The sequence below is a fragment of the Grammomys surdaster genome, unplaced genomic scaffold (assembly GCF_004785775.1).
Source record: "Grammomys surdaster isolate TR1022 unplaced genomic scaffold, NIH_TR_1.0 126182, whole genome shotgun sequence".
Classification (NCBI taxonomy): Eukaryota; Metazoa; Chordata; class Mammalia; order Rodentia; family Muridae; genus Grammomys; species Grammomys surdaster.
The window spans coordinates 5,802,848-5,818,001 of record NW_021620988.1 but is presented as its reverse complement, the minus strand read 5'-3'; the positions used below and the strand labels follow the sequence as shown (position 1 = coordinate 5,818,001).

Here is a 15,154-nt window from a genome sequence, read left to right as displayed (position 1 = left end):
AGAGAGAGAGAGAGAGAGAGAGAGAGAGAGAGAGAGAGAGAGAGAGATTGATTTGAGGATTGAATCTAACAGTCATTTGTGCAGAGAAGAGTTTAAAGTCAGGGGATTGGCTTAGGTCAAAGGAGAATTTTTCACCCAGAGGGTTTCTCGAAGATTAAAACATAACTAAGTCCGGTCTAGACTGCCCCAGATTCAGTTTTTCTGTAGGAGTGTTCTCCGTGTTTCCCTTTTTATTCCCTAACTCTCAACACTGCAGCCTCTTAGGAACGGGTCCAGACCTCTCTTCTTGGTTTCTATTTCTTGAATATGGACGCAGTGTCATGGCACTAGATGCTAATAATGTTCTCAGGGTGCTGATCTCTGGAGAAGCTTCTTTTCTGGGGTTCATCACAAGATCTCCAACCAACAGGAGCTGACAGCTGAACCTGGTAGTCTAGAAGGCATCCTGCATGTGCAAACCACCAACAGACACAAACACGCTATTCCTTAGCATCCCATTCCCTGGCTGCTGTGCGCCCACCTCAGCTGCCCCCAATCAGCTACTCAAATAGAAAACGGAAACATCCATCTTCCTTACGGCGTTCCTACATCCTCATGACATCTGTGACTTACCTCAGATATGTCGTCCGCTCTCTGCCTTCCTCTAAGCCACTGTCATTGTCACTAGAACTACCCTACCCGTCCTCATATCTACCATAACACTTCCAGCAGGTGATTAAACCAAACAAAAGTGAAATCTCATTGCCCTTCTGTCTTTTTTTTTTTTTTGGTTTTTTTTTCGAGACAGGGTTTCTCTGTATAGCCCGGGCTGTCCTGGAACTCACTCTGTAGACCAGGCTGGCCTCGAACTCAGAAATCCGCCTGCCTCTGCCTCCCGAGTGCTGGGATTAAAGGCGTGCGCCACCACCGCCCAGCGCCCTTCTGTCTTAAATCTTTCATGGGCCTCTCTGGCCATCTGCAGGATGAAAGCCGCCTCCCCTGTCCCCCATTCCACCTCTCCAAATCTCTTCTACTCCATTTCTCAAATATGCAATGGATTTTTGTGGTGTTTTAAATGAGAATGTTCCCCAGTGGGCGGCACTGTTTGAAGAGGCTTAAGAGAATGTCCCCAGTGGGTGGCACTGTTTGGAGAGGCTTAAGAGGTGTGGCCTTGTTGGAGGAAGTATGTCATAAGCAGTGAGTTCTGAGAATCTAAAGACTCTCAGCATTTCCATCTCCCTCTCTGTGTTGTGCTTGCAGTTTAGGATGTGAACCTCCAGCTTGCTACGCCAGTGGCCACGCTTGCTGCCATTCCTGCATTTTGCCCATTCTGATGGACTGTAAGCCCAAATAGACTCTTTCTTTCACGAATTTCTTCAGTCACGTTAATTTACCACAGCAACAGAAAAGTAATGAGTGCAATTTCCTGCCTTTGAAGTCATCACTTTCTGTCTGTTAATACTCTTTCTTGGCTCTCTGACTGGCTTAGGTCTTAATCATCCAGGTTTCAGATTTAATGTCATTGATTTCCTCAGAAGAGTCCCTCTAACCCAAACAGCATAATGTTCTTTGAAGAAAGGGGGCTGTATTTTTACCCAGATGACTGGTACATGCCAAGGCCTTAATCAATTTGCTGAATGCACAAATTAACCAAGGTGCACTATCTTGAAAGCTGATAGCTTGCTCAATTATCTGTGAGGCAGCCGCATAAGGTGGCTTAAGGCACAAGCGTGAGCACAAGCAGAATTGCTGCCACAGAGGCAAGTCAGAAGAGATAGGAAATGACCATACAGATCAATGCCTCTGCCTCATTTTACTGCCACTGGCCAATTCATTTGACAAGTGCTGTGTCAGTGCCCTGGACACTGGAAGGTGGGCTGGCGGGCACTGTGAGGAAACATGGCAGACCTCGGTGGCTTTGATGCAGAAGGACAGAGAAATGATCGAGAGCAGTAAGTCAAGCTGGAAAGAGAAGGAGGCAGAATGACAGACGGACACGGTGGGTGCTGGAGAAGAGGAAATGAGGGACAATTTGCTGACAGTCACAGGTGAGAAGGCTGGAAGGGGAAGTGGCCTTGTGGTCAGCGCAGCTCTGATGATGATCTGGTACAAGAAGAGTATGTTCTCAATGCAGTTTCCACTAAGTATTTCTGCAAGCCTTCTCTGCTTTCATGAATACCTTCCCATTTTTTTCTGCCTTCTTTCCAACACTGACTCCAAATATGCACATTTGGATATCTAAATACTGGCATTACTTACTTCCCCCCACTCAACATTTCTGGGCGGCAAAGGGTAGTGGGCAGTGATGTCATAAGCGATTTCTTCCATAAACCACTTGAAACTTTTGCAGTTGTGATCTTCTCGAAATTTCTTCAGCTCAGATATATCCCCATAGGGCAGTGCCTTCGACTCAGGACGGCTAGCATAGAAGTAGTCTTTATATTCATCCCACCAGACTTCCACGACTCTAACATAATTCTGCGGGAACAAAAATTGCAGATACAGAATTAACTGTAAAGGCATAAACCGCCCACCTTGGATGTATACATTACAAACAAAATACAGTGAACTCATTAGTCAGGATGTGGCATTTAACTAATCAACGAAAATAAGAGAGCCAAATAACACTAATATGTTATTGTCCAAGTATAAACAGATCACGGATGTAGGTAGATTCAGTTAAAAAGTAGTGTACATAAAAGCAGACATTTCTGCGGTGGAAGATCATAAATTCTAAGATATGCATTCTGTTCTGATAATGGATGAAGCATGTGAAGCCCAGGCAGGGTTTCTGAGGGCCTGGCTGCACAGTAAGGTTTGATCTCGTCGCCTTCCTTTCTATCAGAACTGCGCTACTGATGCGTAGAGGAGATCTCACCCTCGGAGCTATCACTACAACGCTTCCTCCTCAGGCGACCCGTCCGTCAATCTTTCCAGGACTGTCACAGAATCGCTGTACTATAACTGCAAACTAACTGTATGCCTTCCACAGGTGGCTGACACAGAGGAAAGGCAGCGAATGACCAAGAAAATAAATGGACACTGTCATCAGCGACAAACCTTTAACTTGAAGGTTTGGGCAGGATTAGTGAGAACTTCCAAAATTAAAAGAGGTAAAACTCTGTCGTCCAGCAACCCAAGTATAGTGAACATTTTTTAAAGATGAGGATTCAGCCCACCAATGAGATGCCTAAACTTCTGTGCAGAATTTTCAAGCATTCCTAGGAATCAACCTAAGTGTCTGCCAACTGATGAATGGATAAAGAAAACATGATATGCACAACAGAATGCCCAGTCTTTAAAAACAAAACAAAACAAAACAAAACAAAACAAAAAAACAGGAAAGTCTGTCATCTGCAACAACACACAGGATATTATGGTAAGTGAAATAAACTAGTCACAGAAAGAGAAATGTGTGTGCTCACTCACAGGAAGGATGTAAAAGAAACTAGTGTACAGAAACACAGTGGGATGTGGGGTACCAGAGGATGGGAGTGGGAAGGCTGCGGAGGTGTTTGGGCAAAAGACACAGAACTTCCATCACAGGAGAAACAAGCTGTGGGGATCTCCTGTACATCAGTTACTACAGTTAATAACAAGACATTGGGTCGCACGCTATGCAGCCTACAAACTAAATGGATTTTAACCATTTCACGATGTATGTGTAGCAAATATTGTTATGCAGCATACATACATTCGCTCCTGACTTGTCAAAACATGAATGAAAAGGAACAGGGCTGAAATGAATACTTTTAAAGAACAATAAGATATTGCACCAGTAAGTGTAGCCTTGGCTTTCGGTGAGGAGCCAGCAGGACTTCATAGGAGACTTGCCCCCATGGTACACGTGTTTCACTTCCCCTCCCTTCTCTCCTTTTAAAAATACCACCTCACCTTAAGAGTTGGAGAAGAGCCAACGTAAAGGGGTGGAGGATTTCCCTGCCAGCCCTCAAGACGGTAGATGTGCCCCACACGGGAGCAAGGCACAAATAACAATTTACCACCGCACTGCCAGATCTGTCGAGGAAGAATGCACACTGTGAATGTGATCGGGAATGCAAAAATAAATAATGGAAAGTTTGTTCTGTAAACGTAAACTTTAAATTAGACATAAATGTCCACACTGAATTCTAAGCTAACCAAATTCTAAAATAATCCATCACGTTAGAAACGTAAGAAACAAGAAGGAAGGACATGGTGAGGTATACAGTAAGTTACAATTAGTGAGTTCCCTCCTGTGTTCTTCTAGATCCGGAGCCCTTTCTTCATATAACCTCAAAATACTGTAATCCCTCAATGCTAATGTTTCTGATGCTAATCTATTTCCTAGCAGGGTGATGACTGTAATCACCTCCTAACTGGCTCTGTAACCTTGAACTCCTCTCTGCTTAACTCTATTTATAGCAAGAGATTACTGAGCTTTGGGTCCTGTTGCCTATCCCCTTGCTTAGAGTTTTTGTTGGTTGCCTTCTGCTTATCACACCTAGGGGGGCCAGGAGTCTCTTAGCGTGGCACTAACGACCCTTTAGTATGGCTCTTACTGCACTTGCCCACTTTGTCTTCAGTGGCTTCCCTGATCACGCTCTTTGACCCCACCTAATGGCTCCTGCACTTGCTCTTCGCACTCAGACCCTCACCCCTCCCCTTACTCCAGGCCTGCCTGCTCTGCCCCCTGTCTCTGCTTATGGAAACCACGCATCTTATTTCCACCTCCAAGTCTATCTCGATCATGGTGGCATTTTCTTCAATCCACCAGCTGAATGCCTCTGTTTTTTTTTTTTAAAATAAGTTCACTATGTTAAAAATTTACAAATATTTCTGATCTATAAGGTTTTTTTCGACAATTATAAGTTGACAGAAAAGATTAGCTGTCTCTAGCCTAACACAATACTAAAACACAGGATTTCTAAGATAAGAAGGAATGAATATCTGAAAAATGGTAATCTCCTTCCCTCCCTGCATCTCTGAAAATGGGGCAGGACTACAGTAGAGTTGGACCAAGTAGGATGGCACCTCCATTGCAGCAGATGGAGGTCGGACCCTGTGTAACTGTGTCTATCACCATGTCCACAGCAGTCGAGGATGTCTATGTCAGAAGATGGTTGATATGCGGCCCTTCAGTGAGCTACTGTAATCCAAGGCTCCAGTGAACACACAGCCCGGGAGCAGGAGAGAGGCCATTTCCATTTCTGAAGCGTGTGGGTCATAATTCTGGGCTGAGCTCTGCAAACTAATCACTTTATTTATCCTAAGAGCTATGCTTTATTGAGGCATTCCTAATAATTTAGAGAAATTCATTATATATATATATTTTTCTAGAAACAAACAAGCAAAAGAAAAAAAAAAACCCCAACTAGCTGGCCTTGATGTCTCACACCCTTAATCTCAACACTCAGGAAGGGCAGAGGCAGGCAGGTCTCTAAGTTCGACGTCAGCCTGGTCTATAAAGAGGGTTCTAGGACAGTCAGGACTACATAGAGAAACCTTGTCTTTAAAACCAACCAACCAACCAACCAACCAACCAACCAACCAACCAACCAATCAACCAACCAACCAACCAACCAACCAAATTAGCTTTATTTGAAAATCATAAAAGTTGGGTACCTAGTAGTAAACAAAAGGCGGTGGGGTGGGGTGGGGGTGGCACATGCCTTTAGTCTCGGCACTTAGGAGGCAAAGGCAGATGGATCTCGGTGAGTTCAAGGACAACCTGGTCTATATAGAGTGGTCCAGGACAGTCAGTGTGGCAGAGAAAGACACCTATCCCCCTCCCCCAAATAAACAAACAACGCCCCAAACTAGTTAGACAAGAGCATTCGTCTGACTGAAATCTTACCTTGTACGAGATTTCAAAGTTTTCACCACCCCAAATCTGGAGACCAGGATCATAGAGACCTAGTTCGAAGAAGAATTCCCTCTCAATGGCAAATAATCCACCTGCCATAGCTGGAGACCTAGGGGAAGGACACTGCATGTGATGACTATTAAAAACAAAGCCCCAGCATCCCTTCAACAACAGACAGACAGCCTTTGGGAACACAGCGTAAGAATGCACAGAAGAGGTGAGACTGATGGCCAAACATTAAGAAACTGTAAATCCTTCACAAAACAATGTGCTCGTAATCTCTCTAAGAATTTACCAAAACTTCTGAAGCAGCTCTATAGACTACTGCGCTGCTTCGCCACTAGAGGGAGCCTTGGTTCTTTTGTTGATTTAAACAATTCTTGGTCATTGACATAAAAATTTCTCTTTCCCAAAACACAGAGCCATGCGGACATTGTCTACTGACTTCTCCCTCAGTGATTTGTGAGTCATTCTGGGATGAATGAAACTATGCACCATGGAAGGAGTCTGTCATTTTTTAATTTTATAGCTCAAGGTCTTGCCAAATAATGGTGTAAATCACTGTAGAACAGTCTGGTTCATTCAGAGTTTGCAAACAGAGCACAAGAATGACTTAAGGATCATCAACTTCCACCATAGTAGGAGGTGGGTGTCCAAAAGGGCTTCCTTATACAGATCTTACGTCTGGTATAATTTAGGAGAAGGAGAAAAAAATATTCTATAACATTTTAGGGTCAAGTCACTCCCACTACTGAATAAATGATAGCAGAATAATGTCACCATATTCTAGGCATTCCTTCTTAGCATTAAACAATAATTAACGCATTATGATTTGTAAGCTGCAGGGAACAGGACACTGTTAGAATTCTGTATTGCTTGTTCACATTAATGTCTGTCTATCACTGGGTCCCACCTTGAAAAGGTGTGGGTGTGTAATTTGTGTAACACTCACTATAGTATAAACTCCACGGGAACATATTTAGAAAAGGTTATTTCTCCCCTAAACTAGTGGCTGGAGTTTCATAAGCAGTCAACAAACCCATGTCAAGCAGATACCGAGTCAGGTTAATATTTTTAGTACTGATGGAAAATCCCATCAAGAAACAGTTGTTCTTTTATGCTTTTTTTTTCTTTCCTTAAAATACACTGCTTAAATCACTAAGCCAGTACATTCTGGTTATGCTTCCCAGACATATTTGCTTAGCTGCCATTTGTCATTATTTCATTACGCTTGTGCTTTTTGCTCTTCAAACATATTCCCATTCATCACCATCCATACTCGGAGGGGTAGCTTTAGCGTGCCCATGAGGAAGATAATTAAAGGGGCTCCCCTTAAGTTTCCCTAAGTTTACTTTTAAAATATGCCTTTTTACAGAACTGTGTGACAAATCAAGGTAGGCATCTTTTGTGTCCTAGGTGACTTTGAACGGGTCAGCAACAGGTTCCTAGATTATTCTGAACCTTAAGGTTTTGTATGAGAATTTGGAAGATGCCCAGGAAAAGCTTGGAGTCCTGAAATTTCTTCATGTTTGCCAGTCAGCGTCCTGATCACAACATGCCCAAATCTACAACACGGAAGCACTGCCCCAAATGAGTTCTGACATTCTGAGAACCGTGACAGGGATAGAGAGATTGGAAGCAGGGCCACAGGAGAGGAACAAACAAGAAACAGACAAACAGTAAGTACACAATGGGCACAGGCTACATGTCCACACATTTCATTTGGGAGCCACCTTGTGAAAGACTAAAATGTTCCAGTTAAAAAGATCAAAAGGAGATCGTAAAGTCGATTGTTTGTCTTGAAGAGCCAAAAGTGGACTTGGGGATGGGGCTTTCTGTGAATCAAGCATTCTTTTGAGAACCAAGCAACAAAGGATTCTCTCCAACATTTTCTAAAGTCGTGGTTTTGTATTCATCGCATTAAACTGATACAAAATTAGTATCAGAGCTTTAGCATACCCAAAAAAAAAAATAAGGGAGAACCCAACAATCTCTTGCTGGTGTGTCCTTCCCTGTTGAACACTGCACCCAAGACTTCAAGGGGCCAATCGCAAGTCTGGAGGTGTCCACAGTTTACATGTTTTGAATTTACAGAATACACTCTGCCGTTTGGTCTCCTAGGACAGCAGGAAAGAGTTGTTTCCTTCTTTCCTGCTTAGGCCTCAAATTAATAACGCCTTTCAGATCACTCTTTCCCGAGTGAAAGAGTATGATTCACGTGAGTTGAGCTTGCATTTAGGGTGAAAGCTTTGTTCCAGGAGCCAATGTGAAACCGTCAAAGCTCTGAGACTGCAAGGAGGAAAAGCTCTGTGACTGCAAGGAGGAAAAGCTCTGTCAGGCTCTGAGACTGACAGACAGCTCCAGTTCTTAGAGTGAGGTTTCAGCATGGCAAGAGGGTTAATAGGTTAGCAGCAACCGGAGAAAGGGGAGGTAGGTAAGTGACTTAGTGATTACCGATACGGCTCAGTTTTTGTCTTTCTCAGTCTCTTCTCCCGAGAGGTCAGAGGCACCCGTTTCCAGAGCATACTCCAATCCCATGCTCCTCGGGCATACCCATCTTCATCACCACCCCCTTGGGGTACAATCTCATATGTGTTGCCGTTTATGACATCTATAATTGGCACAGTGCAAATGGTTCTGTATTGTGTTGATGATGCGGCAAGATCAAATGGAAACAAGTATGGACCCACATAGTTATACGAGTTCATAGGGAAGGAAAAAAAAAGAGGACTTAGGTAAACATTCAACGTAACAAAAAGTAAATAATAATCTTTACCGATAAGGTTCAGTTTTATGTTTTCTTTTGGCCTTTTCCGTGTGGCTTAGTGGAATACGTTTCCATAGCATACTCCAGTCCCAGGCCCCTCTGGCAAAACCATCTTCATCCCCACCTTGCTGTGGTTCAATGGAATAATCATTCCCGTCTATGTAATCTATTAGAGGCACAGTACATGTAGCTCTGAAACATTTACAGAAAATGAAAACGCATTTAAGAACCCCAAACTGACTAGTTCGCCATGCCTAGCTACACGGGCTCTGTTTGGACTTGGTTTCATTCTGCATTAGGAAACGACTGTCTAAAGGGGGCAGACAGTAAAATAAGTTCTCGTGAACGCCAAGCCTGTGTTAGCAGAAGGGCAGAGTGGAGGGGGGTTTATCCTGGCTATCCAAAGAAACGCCTGGGGCAAGAGCCATGCCACGGAGATCATTAAAAGCTTCCTCCTTTTTACTGGCCGCTATCTTGTAGTAATTCTGTAACATTTACAAGATTTCTCTACCTGTTGCTTTCTCTCTCTGTCCCCCATTAAAAATGACTACAAGTCTTTGTGTATACGCTTCCACTGACAGTACCATCGTAACAGATTCTTCCTTCTCTTTGTTCCTTTCTGATCCTTTGGAAGTAGTTATTATGAACACGTCTTTCTTGCTTTTATGTAATTTTCTTCCCTCTTTTAAAACGAGCCACTTAAACAACGCTAAAGCCTCAGGTTCTGTGTTGTATTTTACTTAAGGAAAAAAGAAGAAGCAAGAAAGATGCTTCAGTATCTATTGAGGAACTTAGGGAGTGAACTAAGAATTTGAAGGTTTTGCATTTGGGTTTTATAAAATGCTGGCACTGAATATTCAGCTGGATGCGGAGCTGCTGTCACAATGACATTGGTTCCTGCTCATCATATCAGAAGGGATTGAGAATAGGTTTCTCAAAATTGAGATCACGGAGAAAAAAAATCTATGGGGCTTAGAGCCTTGGTAGGATAGAAGTGGATTCTAGAAGAGAACTTACTTCTCTCCTGAACAGAAGTTCACAGGAGGGCCACCACGTGACACACGGGCTTCCCACCGGAACAAAGGAAAGCTACTTCCTTGCCTCTGGATAGACTTCCACTGGGGACAGTGATCTGGTACCTGGCTCAGGTATCTTGCCTCTTGCCATGTGCTTTTTCACAAGTTAAGATAAATGTTGAAATGTAAAGGAGCCCAGAGAGCTGTCTGCCAGCTCGTTAAATACTAGATTTGTGGCACAATTATTTTCCTAAGCCTCCGTGCTGTTTTCTAAAGTATAGCTAATCATGTCTCCATGGCAGGGCTGCAGAGGGGATGAAGCCAGATGGCATGTGTACAGTGTTTATGATGGGCCTTCCTTCACTGTAAACCTGATGACAAAGTCTCCCAAGTTCTTCATCTGACCTGTGCCATACGCCATAAGAATACGTTGCATTTGCCTAGATTCTGAAACAGTCAGGATTCTGGAGAGGAAGCAAAAGTTCTTGGAGCTAGGGACAGATGCTGCCTTCTGGTGTTTTAGATGGTTCTGTAAATTTAATAGCCATCATTGCTTTCCATGGCTTAGCTGTCTATTTCTAACCCCTGAAGTTTCCATAGGAACCCAGAGACTTGACCCGAGGAACAGTTGGCCCATTACCATCTAATGTAATCATTTCAAAGCTCTTAGGAAACCCAAAGGATTAATGTCAAGTCTTCAGAGAATTTATCCAGTTTAGAGGGGACAACTAATATCACTCTGTAAGAGAGTCTCAACAGAATAGAGACAACTCTGATGGGGACACCTAGCTTCTTCCCGATACAGGCTGGCTACGTTTGGATCAGTCCAAAGCATCCATCTAGCTCCACCCAGGAAATGAACAGCGCAAGGAAAACACTTGTCACACAATATCTGGCAAACTAGATGGAACAGGATCACAGAGAAGAAGAGTGTTTGTCCATCTAGGACAAGGTTTTTATTCAACTAGGAAAGAAAAAAAGAAGCAAGGTGACGTTACCTGTCCTTAGATATGGGGGCTACAAGTGGTGCATACCAGTTAACTGCCACCTCACAGTGGGCATCAAGGTATATCAAAACCTTAAAAAAAAAGAGGCAGGGTGAAAAAATACTCCTCACATACAGTACAGCAAATATTACACACATTTTAAAATTACACGCTAATACAAGTTAGCACTTTCGTCAATCTTGACATATAAGTTATCCGTTCAAACCAACATTCTTATTTCAATTAAAAAAAAAACCCGATGGATAATTCCAAACTGTATCTGATCTTTCCGTATACCAAAAGGGAAGTGCTGACAACCTACACAGGCACGCTAGCACCCACTTCCTACCTGTCCGAGTTTAGCCTTCTGCGCGCCGATGCTCCGAGCTTGAATCAAACCCTCTCTTCTCTCATTTCGGAACACCTTCACGAGCCCATTCCACAGCTTTATGTACTCATCCAGTTTTTCTTTTAGGTGTTCTGTGAATTAAAAAATATCCATCCAACATTACAGAATTTTACATAAATATTTTTTTTGATATTGTAAAAAAAATAAGCAATAAAGAGCTATGCTGTGCAGTCACCAATCAATCAATCGTACACGGGTCAAACCAATGGTGAGATCAATGAACACGGAAGGTGAGGGCGGGAGGTGCACTGCAGTTGTAGACCACGTGTGAGAAGCACTTCCGAGGTCCTGGTTTGGTCTTTTGCCGTCACAACAAAGTAAGAAGGAAGGCAAAATGTGTTACAAGTTAATTTTAAGCTTAATATATCTATGGGGGATTGAGTAGCATAAATGGTTATCAAGCATCCCTGTAAACTTTAAATGGATATTAAAAGTTAAAAATGTCAGGTTCAAAAATGAAAATGAAAAAAATATAATATTTTGCACTTGAAAGAAGTTCAGGATTTCTGAAGATACACAGCTATTGATAAGGCCATGCAATTTCCCTGGAGTCTATGCGAGGCATGGGCTGCTCAAAAATTTGTTTCTGGGCTATCTTTCTCCAACCGTAATAGGTATAGAAAGTCACTGTTTTGCTGTGATCATGTCTAGCCACCAAGTTAGCTGGTAACAATCAAAAGACACATTTTTGTCTGTAGCTTAGTATTACAAGTATGTGTATAATTGAATTATAATCATTGTAATTACATATACATACATGCTTGTGACTTAGTAGAGGGAATTCTGTGTTATGAAAACCGGCACAATTGGCAGGGTTTGCACCTTGGCTTCTCATTGTAAAATAACAGCTTTTGTTTATCATTGTGAGCCCAGGAAACTGGCACACCAGCTAGAATAAGCTCCTGCACCCCGCTGAGACACTTCCTGAAGACACAGAAATTGTCCTAAAATTGTTAAAATTTTGGTTCATCAGTACAAAAACCACCAAAAGAAAAAAATGCTGTATCTAGCTGAGAGCTGGTTGCAAAAATCGGTGTGCTGGACCATATATTTAATAGTTTGTGTGTTTTAGGAGGCTTTTTTATGTGTTTGTTTTGAGATAGAATGTCATATAGCCAAAGCTGGGCTCAAGTTCACTATGTAGCCGAGGCTGCACCTGAACTCTTTTTGTTTTTTGTTTTGTTTTTGTTTTTTGTTTTTTTTTTTTATTTTTAAAGACAGGGTTTCTCTGTATAGCCCTGGTTGTCCTGAAACTCACTTTGTAGACCAGGCTGGCTTCGAACTCAGAAATCCGTCTGCCTCTGACTCCAAAATGCTGGGATTAGAGGCATGTGCCACCACTGCCTGGTGGACCTGAACTCTTAAAAAATTGTTTTAAAATTGTATGTGTATGGTGTTTACTTTGCATGGATGTCTGTGCACCACTTGTGTGCCTGGTTCATGGAGGAGGCCAGAAGACAGCACCTTATCAATTAGGACTGGAGTTACAAATGGTTGTGAGCTGTGTGGATGCTGAGACTCAAACTGTGGTCCTCTGGAAGAGCAGCCAGCCTCTTAACCTCTCTCCAGCTCCCAGTCCTGGGCTCTTGAGCCTCGCCCTCCACCTCTGAAGCACTAATATTACAGGTGTGTATGACAGCACCGGGGAGTTTATTACCAACAAAAAATTCATATGGGTTTTCAGAATTAAGACACACACACACATACACTTTGGCACCAACTTTTAAAGAGTCTTACAAATAGAATTTAAAGTTTAATTATATTTTCCTGCTAAAACGTTTGGTAACTTTTCCCTTTCAAAATTAGTTCTTTCTTTCTTCCTTCCTTCTTTTCTTTCTTTCTTTCTTTCTTTCTTTCTTTCTTTCTTTCTTTCTTTCTTTCTTTCTTCCCTCCCTCCCTCCCTCCCTCCCTCCCTCCCTCCCTCCCTCCCTCCCTCTCTCTCTCTCTCTGTCTTTCTTTCTTTCTTTCTTTCTTTCTTTCTTCCTTTCTTTCTTCCCCCAAAGCTTGGTGCAGTCCTTCCCCATTATTCTCTAAACTCTTTCTGATTCCATTAGGGCTGTCTTTGGGACTTGTTACTTCAACACAAACCTTAAATACATCTTATATGTGCAGAAGCGAGTGACCTACTTTTCAAATTTAGACTTTCAGTCAAGACAAATGGCTTCTCTGTGACCTCACACTGCGGTAGACTGCGTTTAGGACTCAAAAATACCCTTGCCACTTTCTAGGTAAATATTGCCTTCCTACAACCCACATTTGTCAGGCAGGACTTGTGACTGTTGGTGGCACAGGCTTGTCTGGAAAGGTCATGGGTCACTTGTGAGCAAAGCATCAAGACCTCATTAGTATTCCTCAGTCTTCTCACTTGTCCATCTCTGTGGAGCCAGTACACAGCTCAGGCTGCTGTGGATCCATCAGCTGGGAAGCAGAGACTGCTGTGAACAAGGTCCAGTGGGACCGAGAGAACCCTCAGCTGCTGCAGACCTCTAAGGAGGACCAAGGAGACCCTTGGATGCTGCAGACATTAAGTTAGGACCTGAAAAATCTTGGTTGCTGCACACCCCTAAGCACCTGGGGCTGTTCATCTGAAGCTACCTTGGTCTCAGCCACAGATGCAGAAAAGTGGGGAGGAGCCTGCTCTTTTTTTTTCTTATTCGATATTTTATTTCTTTACATTTCAGATGTTATCGTCTTTCTCCATTCCTCCCCCCTCCCATTAATCTCCTATCCCATCCTTTTTTGCTCTTTTTAAAGGTCCCAAATCTTGCTAAGAGGTAATGCTGTCATTACCAGAAGCCTAAATGTTATGAAGAGTAGTAGTTAGATCCTTTAAGAGGTTTTCTGTTTTGTCTCTAGAAGAGAAAACTAACTTCAAGGTTTACTTTTTTAAATCTACTGCGGCAAAGTACTAGCCAAATTTTGATTTGAGCCTTATTAAGCAAATATTACAATTTTTCCGAAGCTAATAGCAACAGATCTTAATGTTGTCTTGAAATTGGAAACACTAATTACAGACCTTCTGGACTTGGGTTCTGGGGGTATCTAAATGTTTCTGCCTACTGTGAGGTACGCAGATCCTGCCTGAGTGTGAGACTTGGAGCCGCAGAGAAGCTCAGGCAGACCGCCAAGAGAAAGTCAGAGGCGCAAAGAGCCCGAGCCTCACGTTCTGCTCCTTGTTGGGGTCAGAAAGCTATTCATAGAGGGCAAAGTACCTATTCTTTTTAAAAATGATTTTAAATACTACTAATAAAATTTCTGCCATCAGTACCAACACAGGTGACTTCAGAAAGTAGTTTTGTAGATTTGGATTTTTTTTCATATACTTAAAAATTACTGGTGGTAGTGTCCACAGTATCACTCGAAAGCATATTTTCTTATTTATTACTTTATATGTAAGAGTGTTTGCTGGTCTGCATGTGAGTGCACCACATGTGCTCTGTGTCCCTGGAGGCCAGAGGAGGGTGTAGGTTCAACTGCAACTGGAGTTACAGATGCTGGTGGGTCACATGGGGGTTGGGAATTCAACCCTGGTCCTTTGCAAGAGCAGCCAGTGCTCTTAACCACCAAGCCACCTCTCCAGCCTGCTAAGGTTTATTTTCAAATGCTTGTCTTGCAGGAAAATAAATAGTTTTGGTAAAAGCATTTGTCACAGAAAACTGCAACTAAGATAAGATATCTACGCTAATAAATATATTTAATTGAGCTTAAAACTTAAAGGTATATGTCTAGAGTAATTAAAATGATTACTAATTGCAGTTATCAGCTGCAGGAAACGAGGGGGAGGGAATAAGTCATAATTTTATTTTTTTCTAGTGCTAGCATATGTGCACAGATCAGGATTCTAGTTATGTCCTTGCAGACACAGAAAACGTTTGTCCAGACATCAAGAGTTCTGAATTGAACTTAGGGGAAGGAAGCTGTATAAAGCTATTCTGAAAGGTATTTTCATGGAACTCAGGTTCTGCCTTCATCCCTAACATCGGATTTTATAGTCATGCCTTATGCAGAAAAACTAGAAAACTTGTTTGCCAAAGTGTAAACACCCTGTTGTTATTGAGTAATTGAGCACTTCAGTCAGTTCAAAAACTTCAACTGCTTTGTGACCAGCAAGATATATATATATATATATATATATATATATATATATATATA

General features: G+C 42.4%; 1 protein-coding gene across 2 annotated transcripts in view; it reads right to left on the bottom strand.

Moving 5' to 3' along the window:
- Galnt7 (polypeptide N-acetylgalactosaminyltransferase 7) overlaps nt 1–15,154 on the bottom strand; it is a 123,217-nt gene that overhangs the window by 10,006 nt on the left and 98,057 nt on the right. The window contains exons 4-9 of one of the 2 annotated variants that reach the window (XM_028757747.1): nt 10,943–11,073; nt 10,606–10,685; nt 8,279–8,461; nt 5,816–5,933; nt 3,874–3,996; nt 2,239–2,457 (exon numbers count right to left, since the gene is read on the bottom strand). In XM_028757747.1, the coding sequence (XP_028613580.1) occupies nt 2,239–2,457; nt 3,874–3,996; nt 5,816–5,933; nt 8,279–8,461; nt 10,606–10,685; nt 10,943–11,073 (854 nt within the window). Of the gene's footprint in view, nt 1–2,238; nt 2,458–3,873; nt 3,997–5,815; nt 5,934–8,278; nt 8,462–8,600; nt 8,784–10,605; nt 10,686–10,942; nt 11,074–15,154 lie in introns of both variants that reach the window. The other variant, XM_028757748.1, reaches the window with a different exon arrangement.